This window comes from Nannospalax galili, unplaced genomic scaffold (genome assembly GCF_000622305.1).
Source record: "Nannospalax galili isolate Female #2095 unplaced genomic scaffold, S.galili_v1.0 scaffold117, whole genome shotgun sequence".
Lineage (NCBI taxonomy): Eukaryota > Metazoa > Chordata > Mammalia > Rodentia > Spalacidae > Nannospalax > Nannospalax galili.
In genome coordinates this window covers 1433985-1457494 of record NW_008341422.1, presented here as the reverse complement: position 1 = coordinate 1457494, position 23510 = coordinate 1433985, and the positions used below count along the sequence as shown (strand labels likewise).

General features: G+C 39.5%; 1 protein-coding gene across 3 annotated transcripts in view; it reads left to right on the top strand.

The window, feature by feature from the left end:
• The first annotated feature begins 14220 nt into the window (after positions 1 to 14220).
• Positions 14221 to 23510, top strand: part of Bnip2 (BCL2 interacting protein 2) — a 24863-nt gene continuing 15573 nt past the window's right edge. For all 3 annotated transcript variants that reach the window (XM_008836876.3, XM_008836875.3, XM_029565272.1), the window contains exons 1-4: positions 14221 to 14421; positions 21260 to 21366; positions 22012 to 22079; positions 22674 to 22856. In XM_008836876.3, coding sequence (XP_008835098.1) covers positions 21317 to 21366; positions 22012 to 22079; positions 22674 to 22856 — 301 coding nt within the window. In that variant the 5' untranslated portion in view covers positions 14221 to 14421; positions 21260 to 21316. The remainder of the gene's footprint in view (positions 14422 to 21259; positions 21367 to 22011; positions 22080 to 22673; positions 22857 to 23510) is intronic.

The window sequence follows — 23510 nt, the reverse complement described above, 5'->3', positions numbered from 1 at the left end:
AGAGAGGGGAGGGGAGGAGAGAGGGGAGGGGAGAGGAGAGGAGAGGAGGAGAGGAGAGAGGGGAGGGAGGAAGGGAGAGGAGAGGGGAGGAGAAAAACAGAAACCACCTCTCTGTATTAGTTTCAGGCTCTATCTAGTGAAACACAGACCTCCATTTAGACCCTCAGGGGCTTTTCAAGGATAAGAACAAAGCATAACATATAATATCTTCCCTTCTCCCACCTCCCTCTTCAAACTCTGCAAGAAGTATGTACATATTAAGTAAAATGAGGAAGATGGCCTGTCGAGCCCAAAGAACCCATCTACGATGATACATGTGTGTTTCTACTATGGTTTTAGCATCAACTGGTAGCATCCTTTGCTCCTTCGCTCTCGTTGTTGGCATCCTCCCTCCTCCACTCCTCTTTGGCACAATATAACACAGAACTATGGGCACTTTCATCCAGACTGTGTTCCAAAGCCTGGAATGTTCTTTACCAACAGGCATCTATGACAGGTCAGACCTTTAGAAGGTCTGTGGGAGCATTCTCAGGTTCACCCTTCCACTGATATGAAATGCCAGTATGGCTGGTGATTTCTTATTTGCATTTGACCTGACTTGAATGTAGTTTCTGTACAAACAGAGGGAGTGGATGATGGTAAGACCTATTCATCTCTAATCTTAGGGAAAAGGAGGAAGAGTTATTCATTTCCTTCTTGTGATTTTATACACAAACACACAGAACTTCCCCACGACCCAACTGATATAGTTGAAGCAAGATCAATGAGAAGTGGGTGTCATGGTGGGACAAATAGAAGCAATAGCAAAAGTAGGGGATCAGAAATGAAAGCCAAAAGAAGTTCATTTCTGCCTGACATTTCATATGTTCAGAAAGATGTAAGCATCTCTATTGAACTGTATTGGTTATCTGTTGTTTTATATTTAGGCTAGAGGCCTAACATTTTTAAATGACTGACTACTCTTCCTATGAAGATAGAGAATTTGACCTTAAAATTAACAGTATTTTCAATATGCTAAAAGTTAACTACACCCCCATGTTCAATATTTTCTTAAATAACAATTATATATAACAGGCCATTGTGAGGTATCATGAATGATATATTCTAAGTTCCAATAATGGCCTGCATTACTTATGACCCTTTCTGTAGCAACAGCCAATAAAAAAGATCATATTTTCAGTATATGCATATAATTTTGAAGACCCTAACATTCAGAAGGAAGTCCATTTATTTAATTTATAGGAACATGAAGGCCATTCTAGGAATAACATTTTATGATTCTACACTCATCAATATCTGATACTCTAAATTTTCTCTTTGAGCATTTCTTTTCCATTGTCATGTCTGAATTACCTTGATTATCGTATTTCACCTATTTCAATATCTACTTCTTTCTTTCTGGAAACCAATTCACTCACAGAAAGTCAAAATGAGCCTAGAGACCCTTAAGATTTAAAACATACTTTAAGTCACCATGTAATACATCACTAAGGAAAATCAGATGCAGCCCTCTCCAATGAGAATTATGTTTATATTTATCTTGGGGCTAGAGAGATGACTCAGTGGTTAAGAACACTTGCTGCTCTTTCAAAAGACCTGGGTTCAGTTCCCACACCCACATGGTGGCTACCAACTGTCTGTAGCTCTAGTTCCAAGGGATCCAACATCCTCTTCTGGCCTGCAGGCACTGCATGCATGTGGCACACTTCATACAGACAAAACATTCATACATGTAAAATAAAAATAAACAAATAAAATGTTTATAATAATTATGTTTACATTTATCTAACTAAATCTGACTTACTGAAAATGATCTTTTAACAGCAATAAAACTAGAAATTCAAACTAAAACTGTACTGTATTCTTTATTATTTTTCAAGTTTTAAACAGTTTATTAATAAATGGTGTCACAACTTTATTCCAAATTTCATCCCCACTACTTGTTTCACCTAAGAAAAAAACTAAACTCAGTGAAAGATGTTACATGTAATAGCCTATGCATAAATAAATCTAAGAATGTACAAATAAACCTATAAAGATACATGTAAGTAGTGGAATGTACAGATAAACCTATAAAAATACATGTAAGTAGCAGATAATGCCATAAATAACTTGTGAAAACCTGTACTGATAAAAAGATGCTTGAAATATTGGAGATCAGAAAGTGGTCAAAGATTCCTTTAATATAGTGGAACACATAATTTGTTTCAGGTGATTCCTTATTTGGCAAATTATAATCATGAAAATTTTGCTTCAATTTTTCATGCATCATCTGGTTTCCCTACTAGACATTCTCTATTATAACAACCAAGAAGAATAATTCCAGTTTGTGATGACACAGTCATTGTGTTGACAAAATCTTATTTAACCCCACACTATAAAAGATTTACATTTTTGCCTTCTATTTGAATGAATGAATGAATGAATGAATGAATGAATGAATGAATGGGGAAAATGAGAAATACTGCTTTGTTTTATAAACACCAAAATCATCTAAAAAGTTAGCTAACTGTCCACAGCTAACATCAGCCCACGTGAAGATCTTAGCGGCATAGCTTGCTGAATCACTTCAGGTTATTAATTGCATTGGACAGTCCAGCTTCCTACTGCCATACTTACTATTTTCAATTCTCATCCACTCCTTCAACAAAATTTCCCCTTAGACTAGATCATCTTAATAATTATGCTCACTTTTCCCAATTTAAACTTTGCATTTTCCATTATAAAATTAAGATTATTTCTTTTCTTTCTTTCTTTTTTTTAAATAAAGGGAAGCATGTATCCCACGCCGACCTCAAACTCACTAACTAGCTGAGGATGACCTTCTCACTTTGATCTTTCTCCCTCCAACTCCCAAGTGCTGGGATCACAGGTGTATGCCACCATGCCTGGTATAGAATAAAATTAACTTGGTTCTAATAGCCCAAACATTATAAATAGTGTGGATACTATTAAATGTGCTACTTTTTTGATAAGTAGATACTGATGACAGAAATTGATTTTAAGCTTTCAAACTTTTACCAGATGTGGTGACATCTGGTCCTAATTTATGACTAAGAAGTCTAGAACAAAATAATTCAATATGCTCAACAACAACAACACAAGCATAAAGTGAAAGACTTATTTCTTGTGAACAAGTCTCCTCTGTTAGATGATCAGCAACTCAAGAGAAAATATAAGCCAGGTGTGCCGGCACACACCTTTAATCCCAGCACTTGGGAGGCAGAGGCAGGCAGATCTCTGTGATATTGAGGCCAGCCTGGTCTACATATAAGTTCCAGGCAGGCTGGGGCTAGGGAGACCCAGTCCAAAGAAAGAGAGAGAGAGAGAGGGAGAGAGAGAGAGAGAGAGAGAGAGAATCTAAGTCACACCCATAGCACCTAGCAGCTGCCTCATAAATAGAATATAGTTGATTTTGTAAAATCTATGGATCTTCATGGTAAATACGTGTCTATATTTATACCAAAATAAAACATGCTGTCATTTAAGATGTATAGCTACTAATTTATGTGCAGGTCTGACAAGCTCTGCACAAGTCTAACAAAGCCATCCGCTTCCTTTTCTCTTGAGGGTTTCTGAGTTCTTTCAGTGCATTATCTGTGGGGATATGGGCTGGTGACCATTTGTCAGACTGCACGTCAGTCTTCACAATATTGTACCAATTATGATGATGTTATTTTGAAAAATATTTTTCCTTCCCAACTTCCTTTTTCCTTTTGACATTGTTTAGACAATTTAGGCTGGTCAAGAAAAATAAAATAATTTTAAATGTGCAAATGAAATGAAGACTAACAAAAAACTGTTCAGTTCATTGTATAATAGAGTTTTAATGTATCTCTGCTGTCTGGTTAGTGTATTTGTGTGATAATTTTATGTGACAGTGTAATTAAATTGTAAAACAATTCCCATTTCCTATGTATTTTATCTATTTATCATCATTTATTTCTTTACCCTCTTTTTCTGCAATAAATATTATTGTAAGGAGAGTTAAATAAGTTAAACCAATGCAATTACTTTTACAGATTGAAATTAACTTCATATATCAATTTGTACACATTATACAAAGTACCTGGTATAAATAAATGCATTTATTGTGGTATATTTATGATGTCACTGTGGTTTCCATGTTTGCTTTCCTTTTGAGTAATGATATATATGTTTAAACTTGACATTTTAACAGTATTTTCAAACAATTTCATTCATTATCAAATAACCATTTATTACACTGTGGCAATTTCATACCATTTACTGAACCCTTTAGACACTCCTAAACAATGATTTATCAACCAATATACAAATTTTAATGCTTATCCCAGCAAATATAGAAAGCAACATTAAATAGTGACTTGACAAGAGATAACTAAATTATCTTTTTAAAAAATCTTGATGAGTCATTTTTAGTAATAGCAGAACTAGAAATTAAGAGAACTATATTAGACTTTTATGCTCTTCATGTACTAAGATGGTTAATTATAAAACCAATATGGACATTAGGAGGGAAGGAAGAAAAGGAGTATTTTAAATGTCTTGGATGCTGACCTTCTGGTAGTCTTTTGTATCTTGAACTCTCCTTAGGAGGGAAAAATATTCCTGCTCAGAAAAGTCATCCCTGGGTAACAAATCAAGGATGATCCAGATGGACCATTTTGTAAGAGATAAATGGCTACTTACAATAATCCAATCTGCTTGCTGCACACAAGACACAGCCCGATCATTCCAATCCTCATGAGGTCTGAACACCTCGTCCTCACTGAAGCATCCCACAAAGTTAGGTGGCTGGGAACTTCTATTAGAACAAAGAAATTGAATTTCTCAGCCCAACAGCAGAAGGTCTTATGTAGGATCACACAGTGGGATCCAGTGGGCAGTGTAGTTCTGAGACAATGCTAGAAGTTTAAATCTGAAAACAGTTAATGGACAGAAAAGGAGGAGGGAGAAACAAACAGGACAAGCTGCTTTTCAAGTGGGGTCATTTACATAGCACATTAAACCTGATAAAGGTGTCTGTCAGCCTGTGGGAGGATCTGTATTTCTTCAGTTATCCGAGTCCAGAATGAATTAATTTGACACTAATTGCAGAAGGATTAAATTTATTCAATCTCTATAGACTACTCCTTGACTATTAAAATTAAATGAAGATAAAAATGAATTAAATTATTCTTTCCTAGCTCAAAAATTAAACACCAAACCAATTTATGAGGGTGTGGGAGAAGGTGGGCCACAAAGATCTCAACCTGGGCCTTTTTTGTTTCCTAAAACAAATTGAAATGAGAAGTGTAATTTTGGATTAATTTATTAGTTTAACCAAAAGATCCTTTCTTTGGGAGGCTCCTAGGATACCTCTGGAAAAAGATTCAGGAAGAACCGAAAGTATAAACATTTTTGTCAATATTTAAATATAGAGCTAACAGAAGAACATTTTTTGGAGGATGATTTTGTTAATAATCAAACCAGGCAAAAATCATTAAAATGAAAAAAGAATCACATTTCTAGTGTTTTCAGCACTGAGGTGAGACCAGAAGGAACAGTCTTGTGGACTAAAATTTGAAGAGACTCTTCATCTTCAGAATGGTCCTTAAACAAAAACGATCAGCTCAAGGTGTGCCTGCAACTTCTAGAGCTTGACATCCATTTCTTCAATTGCTGCTGCCTGCTCTGCAGTCTAAGAGGATGAGCATACAGATAGGGTCAGGGAAATCTACAAATTCAAGGATTGGATTGGAATTCTACAGGGTGTTTGCTGATTCCAAGTTCATGACTTTGTCAAGTATATTATGCAAACCTGCAAACCCCAAATATCAATATGTCTTATAAATCCTTCAGATTCTTTAAAACATCTTTCATTGGGCATGGAACTATGTATTGGGATTGTTTTGCTGTTGTACCATTTTTTAAGAAACAACAGAAAATAGATAAACAAGTTGTGATTTTTCATATATATATATATATATATACTTGACTATATACATAACATTTCAGCGAATTCCTAAAAATTAAAAATTAAAGACATCGCTATCTAACTTTTGACAAAAAGCTAAATTAGGTAAAGTGAATCTTTAGGACCTCATAAATCACTGGCAAGGAAATGAAAGGTCAGTAGGAATTAGGTAACTTGCCCAGTATCACAAAATTATGGTAAAATAAGGTCTAAAATATCTCCTATCGCCCCAACCCAGTCAGCATACCTTCTACTTTAACAAAAGGTTTATGCATGCAACTCTTCTATGAAATATAACTGCGTTTAAACATGGATCAGTGTCATAAGCTAATTAAAGAAAGACTAACAAATTAATATCAGGCATTAGTCATCTTACTGGTTTAACCCCTCCCCCTGCATGCTGTCATTCCCAAACTAAACACAAACCATATACACATAGAAGCATGCGTATATACCCTTATTTGAATGAGTAACCTCCTAAAGGGCAAGTTCTCCATTCAAAACAAATCTAGAATTTTAGAAATTTAGAAATTAAGGATGTCTAAACGTTCATATGAAACCTCTGTCACTTTGTCTCTTCCTTGTGTGTGTGTATGTGTGTGTGCGTGTGTGTCTAAAATGGAAAAACTTCTTTCCTTTTCCTAATAAGCAGAATGTCGTATTTTAGACATTGTACAGGGAGAAAGTATCCTCATCATAAAGGAGCCATATAAATGAAGAAATTATCAATTTAGTATTTCCTCCTTGGCTGCAATAAAATTTATTAAAAAGAGTTGCTAGGGATTGAGGGGATATCTCAGTTTGTAACAGCTTCCTTTGCAAGCAAAAGGACCTGAATTCAACCCTCAGAATTCATATTTAAGGAAGGAAAGAAAGAAGGAAGGAAGGAAGGAAGGGAGGGAGGGAGGGAGGGAAGGAAAAGAAGGGAGGGAAGGGAGGGAGGGAGGGAAGCAAACTGGGCATGGTGGAACCCTCTTGTCCCAGCACAGAGAAGGTAGAGACAGGTGCAGACCAATGACTATCCTGCAACCAACCTAACTACTTGGAGAGTTTCAAGTCACTGAAAGACCCTATCTCAATCAATCAATAAAGAAGGCAGTGCCTCAAGAATTCAAGAATGACAACTGAGGCCTGGAACTCATGAAATAGCTCAAGGTGGCCTCAAATTCCCAATCCTGCTGCCTACTGCCTCAGGCTCCCCAAACACTGAAATTACAGGCATGTATCACCACACCTGGCTCCTGTGCTTCACAATACAAATAATTCCTTGGATTCTCTTACTTGAGTAAATGGCTCATAGGTTGTAAAACATCTTTTGAATACTTTTATAGACCATTTACCCACTGCAACAATGAATTAGATGGTATCATCTTTTAATTTAAAGAGCCATTAATGCTTTATTTGACTAAATATAATAAAATTTCCAATTAACCCAACAGTGGCTTGTATATTTTAAAATGCAGTTCTTTTCCCCAAACAAGTAAGATTTCCCTCTGAAGTTGGTGGAAGGAATGAGGAATCCCTGCTGACTGACAGTGTTACATCTCTGGGTAGATCTGAATGAGGACTCCACAGCTGCCTGCAGAACAACTGGCTTGAGTTACTCAATTCTCATGTGTGCTTTACCCTGCCCAGGAAGAATTTAGAAAGCACATCACTGCACAAGTCATTACCATCAGCAATTAAGCAATCTCTACATTTTCCTAGTTTTTAAATTTTTACTCATTTTCTAAATATAAATGGACACAGTGCTACTAACATTATATATCTTTTAGGAGAGTGAAATCTTCCCCCTTTAGGATTAGTTTATTTTAATCATGAACCAACCATGGTGATGCCATGTCTTAATACTTTCACAAGAGCATTACTTACTGAGAGATTTTTTTTTTTTTGCAGTGACTCCTGTTCAGTACAAAAGGTCTATTATACAGAATAGGAGTCAGTGCACATGGTTTCTGTGTAAACAGGTCTCTTCCCATGTGGATACTATGGTAGCCAGCTTCCATGATTTTGCCAAACTTTAGGATTTGGGAGGCTTGGGGGTTTTTGAGACAGGGTCTCCTGTAGCCCCAGTTGACCTGCAACTCACTATGTAGACCAGGCTGGCCTGTCTCACAGAGATTGGCCTGCCTCTGCCTTCTGAGTGCTGGATTCTGAGTGCACTACTACTCTCGGCTAAACTTTAAGATTTTATATTATAAAATGCAGAGAGTTTTAAACCCATGTCTGTCATTTCTTTTTATTGTGGTTTTGTATGTTGTGTGTGTGTCTGTGTCTGTGTGTGTATGTGTATGCATGCACATCCACCTGCATATACTCACCCATGCAAGTACACATGAAATCTTGAGATGTTGGGTGCTTTCTTCAATCACTCTCCACCTTAATTTTTGAGGCAGGGTCTCTCACTGAACCTGGAGCTTGCCATTTGGTGGGGAGTGAGCCCTGGGGATCCACCTGTCTCTATCCTTCAGCTTGGGGGTTACGGGCATGCACCACTAACCTGGCTTTCTTACATGGGAACTAGGGATCTGAACTCAGGTCTCACACAGCAAGCACTTTACCCCATGTGCCATCTCTGTAGCCCCATTCTTTGATATCTCACAGAAACATCTTCACAGAGAACTTGAGTCTGAACTCTTGACTTATTCCCATTATTGGTTTTGACAAATAACAATCTATATTAACCTTCCTCTCTAAAGGATGAAGTGCCCCTCCCATCCTCAACAAAGTTCTGTCCATAGCTGAACTGCCACACTTGCATAACTTCCAGCCACAACCTAGTGAGTTGAATCCTTAAAAGCTGGGCACACGCCTTTAATCCCAGCACTCGGGAGGCAGATGCAGGTAGATCTCTGAGTCCAAGGCCAGCCTGGTCTACATAGTGAGTTCCAGGACAACTGGGACTACACGGAGACCCTGTCTCAAAAAGACCAAAAAAAGAAAAGAAAAAAAAAAAAGCTGGTGTGATAAAATTCTCTAACAAATAAGTCTAGTATTCTACTGGAACAGCTATAATCCAACTCTAACCAAGGAAATATTTCTTTAAAATGCTTGTTACTGGTTCCCTCCAGTTCTCTTTGGGATAGGGAAGCAGCACACAAGGGTGATGGGTAATATATATGTATAGTCCAATTTGACTTCCTGAAACACAAATGTAAAAATTCTCCCTGGAACAATTTCTTTGACTAGTTCATTGTAGAAAGAAACTTTCACCATGCCCAAGACAAAACTGCTGCTGGGTTTAGTTTTGAATTTTATAAAGTGAATAAGGGAAACATATATACATGCACTTCAGACTGAAGTTATGAATAATTAAATGAATATATAATTGCATCCACTTTTACCCTCAAGCTTCAACAGCAAAGACATCTCCAATCCATGTTAAAAGGATACTTCATGGGTGTTTTCAAAGACTGTGAAGGTGCTGCCAGCATCTCCAAATTTATATGCTTGTAAGTAAGAATAACAATGTCTATAAAAATCATACAGTGGAGAGTGACGCTTCATGTAAGGGTCCTGTCTACTACATCTTATGCTTTCTGAAATTTGAATTACACAATCATTTTCTCAGTACTATTTCAAATATCTTCATCATCTCTTACCTTTTCTCTGGCCAAAATTGGGCCCAAGGTTGACAGTAGGCCTAGTGAGCAGCCTTTTCAGCATATATGACTGTATCTGTGCTTTCATAATTAGGGCAAGTCCTCCAGAGATGTTTTATTAACAGAACAACAAGGCAGTTCTCCTGTTTGAAATAAAAAGGTTGTGTTTACTGCTAAGATCTTAGTGGGGAATGAGGGCCAGTCTGTAGAGCAGACCAAGCTATGTCCTGCATACAGAACTCAGAGAGGCGACACTCCATCTGCCAAGCTACATGTTCTGGGACAAAGCTCTGTCTGCCCAGGAGAAAAGAGTGGTTTTTGAAACTTTGCAAAAAAGTACCCATGTGAGAATTAGAAGAAAATAACATTCAGGTCTGAGAGATCACTCAGTTGAGAAGGAGCCTGCTGTGCAAACATGAGGAATTGAGTTAAATCCTACTGCCAATGTCAAAGCTGGGCATGGTGACACACACTTGTAATCCCATCACTGGGTAAGTACAGACAGGAGGGTGCCTAGGCTTGCTGACCAGCCAGCCTACTTGAATTTGTGAGGTCCAGGTCCCAGTGAGAGAGACCTTGTTTCAAATTAAAGTGGACAACTTCTAAGGAAAGACACCTAAAGTTGACTTCTGGCCTACACACACACACACACACACACTTCTTCACAGTTTTGAGTGCTTACTTAAAAGTTTTGCCCTGTACAAGTGTAAAAAAAAAAAAAAAAAAAAAAACTTTCTCCATGGGGAGCTAAGAGATAACCTTGATTTGACCATGTGTAAGGAAGGTCTTACAAGAAATATCAGGGAAAGCTGTATCACCATATGTTCTTTTTTAAATTTTTTTCATTTTTAATTATATGTGTGTGGGGGGTACGGTATGTATGCATAAATGCAGTGTCCCTGAAGGCCAGAAGAGGGCATTGGATTCCCTGGAGCTGGAGCTACAGGTGGTAAAGAATTGCCCAACTTAGGTGCTGGGAACCAAACTCTGGTCCTCTGCAAGAGCAATATGGTTCTCTTAACCTCTTCAGGCCTCTGCAGGTACTGCACACATGTGGTACACATACAAATAAGCAGGTACTCAGACATAGACATAAAATAAAAAGTATTTTTTTAAAGATCATGGTTTTCCACATAGAAAAGTTGTCAACACAAAACAACAAAAATTTTAAAAAGGAGGAATAAAATGAGTAATTAGTAATTCTCAGGCTACAAATGGTCCTTCCCTGTGGAAACTATGTGTCTAACAGCAGATGAAGCTTTCCTGAGAGATTCCACTCCACCATACTGTGGGACATTGCTGTCATTCTAACATTTAAGAAAGCACAGTAGGGCCTGTTCTCACCAGAATCTGACATCAGTATCTGCTCCCAGAAGTTAGGTGGTGCCTTCTACCTTACCATCCTCTGTTCATTCACCTAAAGCCTTCCGTTATCCCCCACCATTCTTGACAGACTTCACATCTCTTCCAGTCCGTGTTCCTGTATGAAGTATGGCAAAGTTCACAGATAATTTTGACACAGCACTGAGGCACATGTTCAAATGAGTGCTGCTCTCTCTGATGCTATCCCCATAGGAGGGCTTACCCTAACCATCCAGGTCAGGATGTCTTTCAGTCTCTTCTAGATTGCAACAAGTTAGTAGTGATTGAACGTTTTTCCATGTTGCTTATTATACTGGCTCTGAATAAAGTCCTACAATCCTTTTGTTTTGCTTTGTCCTTTAATAACTTGTTTATATCATGAGCTGTTTGCATCCACCCACTCCTCCACAGCTTGTGCTAGTCCTGCTGAATACTGCAGTTCTAGAAGCCTCTGGCATCTGACTCTGCATATGGTGTTCCCTCTGCTTAGATCATCCCTTGTCACTAAGCTCAAGACCACCTCTTCAGATGCCTCTTTTTATTGTCCCACTCAGTTCCCTCTCATATGTTTAGCTCCCTTCTATTTAGCAGTGCTTTAAAAGTACCAGGGCCTCCTGGACCTACTAAGTGATCACTACCTTCATTTGTTCCCTTCTCAGTGTGTTGATGAGCTCCTGTGTTTTATTTTCCTGTATCCTTAGAGGCCCAACAGCATCAAATGAGATGTTGTTCATAAATATGTATCAAACAACTAGAACCTGGAAAGAAGTGGGTAACCTAAAATGACAACTCTGTTTGTTCGGGTGCTGGGGATCAAACCCAGGGCCTTGATCATGCTATACAAGTACTCTACCACGGAACTACCTCCCCAGTAGATTACAACCTTGAAAGTGAAAATTCTCTTAGCTGAGTATTAAGTTCAAGTTATTAGATGATTCTGTAAATAGCGTTAGGCAACTCAGATTCTGTATTGCATACTACAAACATACAAAATTTCAATTGGATCTAATTTTTCAAATGTTGAAAAAAAAAGAAACTATAAAATTGCCAGAAGAAAACAACTACTTGTTTAGTAATGACTATTCGTATAATTTTAGAGCATGACTACTTAAACTTAAAACCAAAGCCAGGAACCACAAAGGAAAATGTTGATGGTAGCTCTGAGCTAACCACTTTCTAAGTAAGACCTTCTACCCAAGGTCTAGAACCTACTTTTTTGGGAGTCATATTTTTCCCCAATTTAAGAGTCTAGATATATACCAATTTATGGAGGTACATAGAAACAATAAATGATCTTAAACATACATTAAATATTGCCTCCAAAGTCTGTAAATATAGGATTGAAGTAGATTTTAATACTTTTTTCATATTAACATTTGGATACACTGCTTTAGAGGTTTTGTATTTAACTTAAAAGAAAAAGATGCTAAGCATCTGATCTGAAAATGTAACTATTATTTGAAAATAAGTTAGTAGTCTGATGTTTCTAATTTTTTAGACATTCTTTGAGGTATTGTTTTTAACTATGAAAAGTGGAGCTACTGAAATGTTCAATAAAGAATTATTTACATAATGGTGAAAATTAAACATGTGGTACATACCTGTAATCCCAGCAACTGGGAAGTAGAGGAAGGAAGACGAGGAGTCTTTTTAAAAGAAAAGGAAAACAGATTATAAGCTTAGTTACATTATATTTAAAGACATGAAATTTATCTGCATACACAAATTTGAAAGGATACATAAATGTACAATAAAGATTGCCTTTGGGGGTTATCTATAGTTTCTATGTCTCAACATATGTATGTTCATGAGATGGGGACCAAAAGAAAAACTAGCAAAATGGCTTATTCAAAGCCAAATACTGATTACTAAATGGTAGTTACTAGAATGAAGAAACAAGACCACAAAAACTACCCCCTTCACGTGATTTCAAAACCTTTTCTGCCACCTTGTGGGGAACTCTACACATTGCAGACTGAAAGCAAAATTCAGAACTATGAAAAATCTGTAACTGAAGAGGAAATGTTTTACACTGCCCAAGTTCTTTAAGGCTCTGGTGATTGTCTGTTTTTCTTACAGCTGCTTAAGGAAATTACTGGAAAATAATGACGCCTAACATTTGTGATTACAATATGCCAAGCACTAGTCTCATAAATATGTATTACTTCATCTCACAAATAGACATTACTCTTCCCCTATCTTACAGCTAAATCACAGAGCTCACCTCTGCCAATAGAGAAAAGATCTGAGCAACTGCTCCAAACTGCTCTTTTGGGTCAATGCTGTAATTTTTTTTATTTCTGATTCCCTTCGGGACTGATTATTCCCTAATAGAATTGCCCCAACAGTTCACTGCTAAACCTTTTAGAGTTGAGCAGGCACAAGTTCAAAGGGAATCTTTTGTGTCCTCCAAACTAGTAATTTCCATGAAGCTGTCTTTAAAGTATGGTTCATCGATGAGGCCCTTCAGAACGTTGTCACAGGCTCACACAGAAAAGTAGAAAAACAGATTCTTTAAGCATTTTAATTACCACAGCTAATTTTCCGACTGTAGGTGGTAAAAATGTTTTGAGTTGAGCTTCATATATTTTGCATTCTACCATTTAATTTTATCAAGGTGTGATGCGCAAATAATTGGGAATTTTTTTTCTTTCTTTCTTTTTTTAAGGCTAAAGAGGTAGCTCAGCTGGCAGAGCGCAAGCCTGGCATACAGGAAGCCGAGTTCAGCCTTCAACGCCACACAGACCGGGTATAAAGTCTGTAATCCCATTACTTTGGAGGTCTGGGGCAGGATTAGAAATTCAACCTCATCGTTCAGGTATATAGAGAATTTGAAGCCAACTTGCAACACCTAAGACCCGATCTCCGTACGAGAGAGAGGAGAGGAGAGGAGAGACAGAGACAGAGAGACAGGCAGGTTACTCCCACCATTTCTGGTGAAAAGCTATTCACATTGGAGCGTTTACCAAAGTAGAGATTCTTCTGGGACCTGGCTACGCCAAATACGGCCATTAAGTATTTTTCATCCATTCTGTAATACAGTTAATGACTAAAGACAGGCAGAAAGAAAATAGCTCTTTCAGAGAGCAGGGCGACGTCCCAACAAACTTAGGTCGGGAAGGAAAGGAAGTGCGCAAGCCCTGGAAACGCCACTAACAAGCCGAGCACACTGCAGTCCAACAAAACTACGCGGCCCCACGAGCGCATGCGCAGATCCGGCCGCGTCCGCCCAGGCGCGAAGTACGCTGGGGGTTTCACGACGACGCCACGCCCCCGCCTCCGCCCCAGCCGCGCCTAGTGCGGAGGCGGTCACTTCCGCCAGGGCCCGGTCACTGCATCCGGGTCAGCGGCTACTCTGCGACTGCAGCTTCGGCGCTTTGGCGGCGCCGGGCTCGGGTCTCCACCGCCGGCCGAGGGGAGCGGGCTCCGCTCGGCACCCCTTTCTGCGCCCTGGCCGTCAGCCCCACGTCGCCGGCCTGGAGGGGCGAAGGGCACGAGGGGGCCGCGGCGTCCTCCGGGGTGAGTGTGGCCGAGGGTCGCGGGCCGGGCTGGCAGGCACTGGCGGCCGGCCGAGGGTCGCGGGCAGACGGGGCAGGGCCACCAGCTGGATGACCAGACCCGCGCTACAGGCTTCCCGGGGCCCCGCCCTACTGGGTCCCCGCCCCTAGCCGGGCCCTGCTCTCCTTCGCCCGCCTGGCTCCCCTTCCTTTTCCGTCTGTGGCGCGCCTGGTGTGGAACTTTCCCGGTCCAGGCTTTCCCCCGCCGCCCCAGCCACGTTGGTTCCGTGTTTCTATCCGGCGTTAGTCCCGCTCAGAACAAAGAAGCTTGAGCTTGTGGTGCACCTTAGAGCCTCAGGGGATAGACACAGACAGCATACACATTCCGAGCTTAAGTCATCAGAGCTTGCATACACCTTCCTGCTCGCTAACTACTGTAGGGTGTGTACGTGTCTGCCCAGCCCCAGTGCGTGTGCAGACACTTAACTGCTTGTGTCCAGCCCCAGTGTGTGTGCACTTAACCTCCGCCTAAGTACCTGGCAAAATTGGTTTGTATTACCTATATGCGCCTAATGCCACTGGAGAATTATTGCCGAGTCAGTTCAGGTTCAGGTTCAGACGGAACCTTACTTGGGTCTTTACTACGTTGCTTGGAAACTGCCCATGACTTGGGAGTCTTTGAGGATCTAGCTTTGGCACTGCCGCAAGGTAGTTCTAGTGCCTCCAGTATATGATTGCATCTTAGTGTTGCTTTTTTCAGCCTCACTTTTGTTTTCATCAGGAGCTTTTCCCTTATACTTAATTTCTCACTTTCAATTGAATGTATTCTTTTTTCTTGTATTTTATAAGAAGTGTGCAGTTACAGAAGTTCTTTTCAAAGATTTATTCTTTGTGTGTGAAAGGGGGATGACTTCAGAGACTAGAGGGCGTCTGGTCCCCTGGAGCTGACAGATAGTTGTGAGCAGCCAAATATGGATGCTGGGGCTGGAACTCCCTTCCTCCAGAACACTAAGCACTCTTAACCACTGAACCATCTCTCCAGCCCTCAATTGCAGAAGTTCTGTAGTTTGTGAATGGATACTTCCTCAAAGTTAGAATTGAAGATACCCAATTAAGTTCCCTTTACTTGAATTAAGCTCTTGTCACTTTGCGTTGTTTCTCTTCCTAGTCTTCACTGTCCTCTAGCTGTAACCTGATATTATTGGTTTTGGGAGGCTTGACCCTCTTGTATGCATGGAGCTTGAACTAAATTATAAATCCATACTGTTACTGTCTTTAGGCATTACAGTACCTAGAAACTAAGTATATCCAAGGCCTTTCAGACCTCTGTGTGCAAGGTTGGTAGTGAACTGGAGACAGTGTGCTGTATTAAAAACAGTTCTACTCTAGAACTAGGAACCAGGATATGGAGTCACTGCCTCATGGCTAAGATAAAGGGATAATTGCACCAGTGTCTTATATTTGTCAAACATGTTAGTTGAAACATGGTTACTAATCCTTAGTTATTAATGGATATAAAAACAGCAAATGGGAAACATTCTTTTGTACAGTGGTTTCCTTTGGTTCTATCTGGAGTAATTCTAGTAGAAGGAGTGAGGAGGGAAGAGGGCATCTGAGAACAAAACAGGATGTAGGAGCTTTGGCTGACGATGGATCAGATCTTGAGAAGCAAGATAGAAATATTACAAATAGTCACAACTTTATATTACAATCAGCTTATAACTCACAGACTGTTAGAGATCAGGTTCAGAGTTTAATCTACTTGAAGGTAGCAGAGTATCCCCAGTATGTTCTGCATATGATAAATTAATAAATGTACCATAAATAGGTGCCAGATTTGTTTTGTTTCTTGAAACAGGGTCTTCCTGTAGCCCTAACTGGCCTGTAACTCGCTATGTAGACCAGGGTGACCTCAGTCTCACAGAGATCTGCCTGTCTCCACCTCCTCCATGCTGAGATTAAAGGTGCATGCCACCACGCCCTACTTGTTTTGGTCTTTTTGAGACAGGGTCTCCCTGTAATCCCAGCTGGCCTGGATTCGCCATGGAGACCATGCTGGCCTTAAACACACAGAGATCCACCTGCCTCTGCCTCCCAAGTGCTGGGATTAAAGGCATGCACCACCATGCTCAGCTCTTATTTCATTCTTTAAAAACCCATGATAGAGATGGGTCAATCAGTAAAGCCTGAGGACCTGCGTTTGATCCCCAGAACTCACATAAAATGTCAGATGCAGGGGCTGGAGAGATGGCTCAGCAGTTAGAACACTGGTTGTTCTTGCAGAAGACCCGGGTTCAAGTCTCAGCACCCACATGGCAGCTAACAACTGTCCATAGCTCCAGTCCCAGGGGATCCGACAGCCTCTTCTGACCTCTGCAGGCATTGCATAATATGAGTGCACTTACCTACATTCAGGCAATGCACACATACACATAAAATAAAATGTAAAAAAAAAGTCAGATGCAGTGGTGTGCATTGGTAATTCCCACATTCCTATGGCGAGATAGGAGGTAGAGGCAGGAAGTTAGTGGACCTGCCAGCCTGGAGCATGCAGCACAGAAACAAGTGGAAGGAGAGAACCAGCTCCTAAAAAGTCCTCACACACACAAACACACACCCTAGATGTCTGAGCATGGTGACACATACCTTTAATACCAGCACTGTATAGGCAAAGGCAGGTGGATCTCTGGGATTTTAAGGCCAGCCTGGTCTACATGGTGCGTTCCAGGCCAGCCAGAGCTACGTAGTGAGACACTGTCTCAAAAAACAAAACAAAAACAGCAATATCCCACCCACCCCCCAAAGAAAGTAGATGTTGCCTCAAGGGAACAATGACAAGCAAGCATGCAGGATTTTTCTGGGGATGTTTTTTGTATTTTGTTGATTTTCATACGCATACAGGCTGTTCAAAAATAGGTGAATGAAAATGAAGCAAAACCTTGTGTGTAAGTGCTTTCCTTCTGCCAACCCTATCTGAGTGCAGTGTAGACAGCCGTTACTGGCATCTATTCTAGCAGCACTGCTAAACTACATAGTTGGAAAGTAACTATGGAGCACTGTAAGTTAAAATCTAGACAATTCTAAATGGGATCCAAATATTTAATTCTGCCTAGCTGCCTGTGGATTTGGATTGACCCCACCTCTCTGAAGTTATGTAGGAAAGTTATGAAGTTACCTTTGATTTTTAACCTGACTTAGTGTCAAAGACTTGATTTCATCATGACTTCTTCAAGTAACTGGCCTAAGGATACTCTGCCACTGACACCAAGCTGTTGAGAATCAGGTTATTTCTGTGGTAGTAGATTATTTTGACATGTAGCATTTTAAAGTATTGTTTCCCTATTCTTTTTTTTTTAAAGGAAACAAAAATTAACTTTTGAGTCGGCAGTATCCTGATTTCCTTTAAAGTAGTTATACTTATTTTAACGCCTTTCTTGTTGTTTCCTGTTCTTACAGCTGCTTGGTGATAAAATGCTTCCAAGAACAGAACTCTCAATTGTTAAAATTGTTTTTATATACCTAGTATACTGTTCCTCTCTCAAGTTCTTAATGAAATGGTAGAGTTTGTCTCTGTTCTTCTCTGCTTAACTAGCTTAAATAATGGTCCCCAAATTTAAAAATCCATGACAAAAGGATTGAGGTATATTAACATCACACAGCTGAGTGTGCTAAAGTTGAGTGAGTAGTCTTTGAGAGCTGAAGGGCTTAGGGTTTCTGTGTGTGTGACTGAGAATGGAACTCAAGCCTCCCAAATGCTATAGCTCCAGCCTTGTTTTCACTGTTTATTTTGAGACAGGGTCTTACTGAATTGCCCAGGTTGGCTTTGAACTCACTCAGTAGCGCAAGTAGGCCTTGAGCTTACAGTACCTTCTGCCTCTGGAAGAGCTAATATTACAAGCCTGTATTGCCAGGCCCAACTGGCTTTCTGTATATTGGGAGCCCTTTTTTTTTCTTTTTCTTCTCTTTTCAGCACATGGTCTTGCTATGTAGCCCAGGCTAGTCCCAGACTCACAGTGTTCCTTCTTGCCTTAGCCTTCAGAGTGCTGGGATTGCAAACCTAAGCTTCCCTGGAGGACAGACTTTTAAAGGAGTTGTTTCCTAGTGATAAAGCAACTAAAAGGCGTGATTTGTCTTCAGGAATTTCACAAGAAAAATATGCCTTCTTACAAATAAAGAATAATTTCACCAACAGTGATTTATATTGCATATATCTATATTCTCAAAAAAGTATTTTTATAACATTTTTAAGGGGAAATCAGACATTATATAGTTCAACAAGTAAAATAAGTTTGAGGGGTTAAGCAAAGGCTTGTTTAACAGTGGTGTGCCTTACAGCCAAATCCTTACTCTGTTATAGGCTGTGGCCAAGCATGATGATGGGGTGGAGGATATTTTCATTGCAGCTTTCAGTCCCTACTTTTTTTTTTTTTTAAGTATTTTTCTATTTGAAGAGACACCCAGAATGTCCTAATTTTTATCCCAGCAGCTAGATAGAAAGGTGGAACAAGATCATGGGAACTCTGGTTATTTTTTAATTTTCATGTCCCTTCCACCTTTATTTTGACAGGGGTGCCATCAAAGAAGCAGTCTATAAAGTGATCATCAAAGTGTTTTCATGAACTTTTCAATATTACTTGGTTCATTTGTTTTCTGGAAAAATTTAAAATGCCTCATATAAATTGACTTTTCCAAGGAAATACTCTGATGATAGAAAATCAGCATCTGACCTTTTTTCTGTGCTAACAGATAGATCTTCAAAATGTACACCTCAGGGCTGTAGAGATGACTCAGTGGTTAAAAGCACTTGCTACTCTTGTAGATGACCCCATTTTCAGTTCTCAGCACCTACATAGCAGCTCATAGCCACCTCTAACTCCAGCTCTAGGGAATCTGATGTCCTCCTCTGGCCTCCACAGACACCAGCACACGTGTAGTACACATACATACATGCAGGCAGGCAGGCATACACATAAAATAAACAAATAGACTTGGGGAATGTTTGATACCTTGCCAAGTATAGGTAAACATACACTGAAAGAGAGAAATTCCTAGTCACTACAAAGACATGAATTTAGTTTACCAAATGAAATCCAACACTTTAGGAATGTAGTTTCCATTGTAAATTGTTTTTAGAATGCCATTTGATGAGACTGTGAGTGGTTTTCATCATGTATTTAAAGAGTTTCTAAAAAAGTTACACATAACATAGATTTTAAAAATCAAGTAGTGTAGGATGTACTATGGGAGCTGTGTAGACATATCATGATGGGATTCTTTCCCCTGCCTACTGGCCTCCCTCCTCTTCTACAGGTGCCAGCCACTTGGAACTCCTGGGGCTGGTTTGGTTTGGTGGTGGTGGTGGTGGTAGTTTTTAGTCGTACTCTGACTCTTCAGAAATATGCAAAGGGGTTGGAGAGATGACTCGGCAGTTAAGAGCACCGGCTGCTCTTGCAGAGCACCCAGGTTCAGGTCCCAGCACCACATGGAGTCTAACAACCTTCTGTAACACCAATTCCAGGAAATTTGACTCCCTCTTCTGGTCTCTTGAGGGCCATGCATGCATGTGGTATGTTTATATAATGCACAGGCAAAACGCTCATACACATAAAATAAAAATCAATTAATTTTAAAAACTTTTAAAAAAGAAATACATGAAGCTAGGCATAGTGGTTCATATCTGTAATCTCAGAATTCAGTAGGTTGAAACAGAAGATCACAAACTTGAAGGCAGCCTGAACTATAGGGCAAGAACTTGTCTCAAGAATGTGTTCCTGCTATATTTTTGTAACTTCTTCTGTTGACTCACTCCAAATGAACAAAATCTCACACCCTTTGCTCCTGTATTTGTCACTGTTTTTATTCTGCTGTTTGCCAGCTGATCTTCTTGGCTTCTTACAATACCTCAAACCTTTCTTATTCTGTCAGACAAAAGATCAGTCATTAGCTCACTTTATAAAATGAGAAACTTGGTGTTCATATACTTTATTGGAAAAACTAAAGTTAGAATTGGGGTCATAAGTTAAGAAATGTAGTTGCATGTATAAAAGCATCGTCAGGTGCTTTTACTCAAAGCCTGAGAGACACAGATGGGAGGCAGGTCAGAAATGAGCACAGTTTGTTCATGGACAGGTTACCAAATGGGCTTCAAGTGGCTCAGGAGCTATGGCACCAGAATTATAGAGGCGGGTCTATAAATGCCAGCATATCCCTGGGCTCTGAGCTTGCTAACTAGTGAGTGTAAATGTCATTTACTAGTGTCATAGACTCTATCTTTGTCCAGTGGACAGAAAACTTAATTATGTGAGAGATAAGACACTTACTTACTAACTTACTTACTGAGATAGGGTCACTGTGACACCCAGACTGGCCCGAAACTCTCTTCTCTTGTCCTCGCCTCATGTTTTTTATGATGCATAATATAAAATACATACTAAGCAGGGGCCAGGTGTAGTAGCGCATGCCTTTAATCCCAGCACTTGGGAGGCAGGGGCAGGCTGAACTCTGTAAGTTCAAGGCCAGCCTGGTCTACATAGTGAGTTGCAGGACAGCTGGGGCTACAGGGAGACCTTGAAAACATATTAAGCAACAACCAGATGCAGTGTGCATACATGTAACTGAAAACAGGTACTTTCACCTGAAACGTCCTTTCTATAACCAATTCTTAATTTACTTGAGTATGTATGTACTTTGAGTATTTTCTCTTCTAATTCTTAAGAAAAAATTTGAACCTGATAAATGGGTTTCTTAAGAGCCCTGTGGTTGCTGGCATGGAGATTCAGACTGGGAGTGAGGTTGTTGCACCTTTATAGCAGATGAAAAGGAAATGGAAACTAAGCTGTTGGGGCTTTTTCTCTTGGAAGGACCTCAGCTGCCTGGACTGTCAGGAGTTGGAAGTTGACATTGAGTCCAGACTGAGGATGGAAGGTGTGGAGCTGAAAGAAGAATGGCAGGATGAAGATTTCCCAATGTGAGCCATACTTTAAACAGATTTAGAATAGAACTTCAGAATTTGTTTGTTGAGAAGTCAATCAAAGGATGTTGGACTTCTTTAAAAAAACTAAACTATTAAGGTGATCATTGGATACTAGAAAATGAAAGTTATTTTCCAAAGTGATTCTCCTTTATTTTCCAGCTTAAATATGTGATAGAATTTTTCATATTTGCTTTAATCATTTAAGTTTCAAGTTTCTGTTCTAAACGATACTTTAAGGTCTCTTGCTTTTAGGAAAGAGGTATTAGTTGCGTGCAAGAATTATGAAATGCAGGCATGGTTGTGTGCACTTGCAGTCCCAACACTGGGGAGATTCTGGGGCTTACTGGTCAGCTACCCTAGGCTATTTAATGTGTCACAGGCCAGTGAGAGACCCTGTCTAAAAAAGTAAAGATAGAAAGAATTGTACCTGGGGAACAAGGGCTTAGATTGTCCTGACTTCCAGATGTACATATGCACCTGCATGCATACACACACAAACTGATTTGTAAAATTACAAAAGCGTAACACAACTTTTATTTCATTTTCCATGTAACTGTGTAAGCTATAATTTTAATGGATCTTTGAACTTCAAAAAAACTTTTTAATTTCTGGGTTAAAAAGCTTATCTGTGTCTTCTAGACCTTTACCAGAAGATGATAGCATTGAAGCAGATACACTAGGTATGACTGGACCAGAGAGCCAGCCTGGTAAGAACTTAGCTTTGAATGAAATGTGTGTTGTTTTTTAACACATCTGTTTTTGAGGAAGAAAAAGTCATTTGAGCTTTTATTCTAACATAGGGAAACAAAGGACCAGCTTTTGGAATCCTACAGAAATTTAACTGTTTATAAAAAATGCCCCTTTGGCTTCATAAATTTTTACAAGGAGTCAAGGAATGCATATTTAAGAAGTGACTATAAAGTCTGCCTGTGTTGTTTAAAAGGATATGATGCCTTATTGCTCTCTTGCCAATGATGAAGTAGTAGTAAATAAATTTTTTAAAAAAGAGCACTCATGTGTTGGCTCAGAATTACCTGTAACTCCAGCTCCAAGGGATCTAGTGCCCTCTTCTGGCCTCTGCAAGCACCTGCATGCACGTGCATATACTCTTAAACAGATGTGTATATACATAATTTTAAAATTAATCTTTTTTTAAAATGCAACAGCAGTAATCACAGTCCAGATTTTATCAGTTAGTGCTTTAGAATTTTCTGTGTTTTTCTCAAGAATCAAGTGACTGAAATGTTTCTCTTCAGCTGGAGCATCCAAGCAATCCAGTATTATTTTTCCTTATTTTCCAGTTCCAGGCTCATTAGAAGTTAATGGAAATAAAGTACGGAAGAAACTAATGGCCCCAGACATTAGCCTGACTTTGGATCCTAGTGAAGGCTCTGTGTTGTCTGATGATTTGGATGAAAGTGGGGAAATTGACCTTGATGGCTTAGACACCCCTTCAGAGAATAGCAATGAGTTTGAATGGGAAGGTAACTGCTTCACTGTGTTTATGTGAGCTTTGTTGGTGTGTATGATATGTACTTGTTTTATCATGGCATTCTCCTTAGGAAAATTAGGATGCCACTAAGTCATACATCATGAAACCTGCTAAAAATCCACTGAGGGATTTTGTTTGAAATACGTTATTCTTTCTACAATTCATAAGTTTGTTACTAAAGTAGAAGATTCTGAAAATCTTGAAATTTTTCTGTAGGACTGCTTATAGTACATAATGCAAATAAGTTGGTTTTTTTTCTTACTTGCCCGGTACTATGGAGTTTCATGCTTTCATAGTTGCTCCATTAAGTATTGCCTGATAATTACAGCATGTTCTTCAGTCTATCAAGTAAGAGGAAAGCCTTTGAAGAGACACATGGAATGTGCTGGAAAGTACACGTTTGCCTAGTGGTGCTTCACTTCGGAAGTTACCAACTTCAATCAGTATATGCTCTTAGCTCCCTGCCCAGCCTTGTGTCACCATTGTAATTATTTGGAATTCAGAGGAATTCGTGTGTTTTACATGCTTTCTTGAGTTAGGTAGTAGTTGACTGTCTTTATCCAGTTGTTAATAATCTATATGTTTCAGCTGTAAAATGAATTTAACATCAAAGCAATATTTAGCATTAGACATTTTATCTATAGGA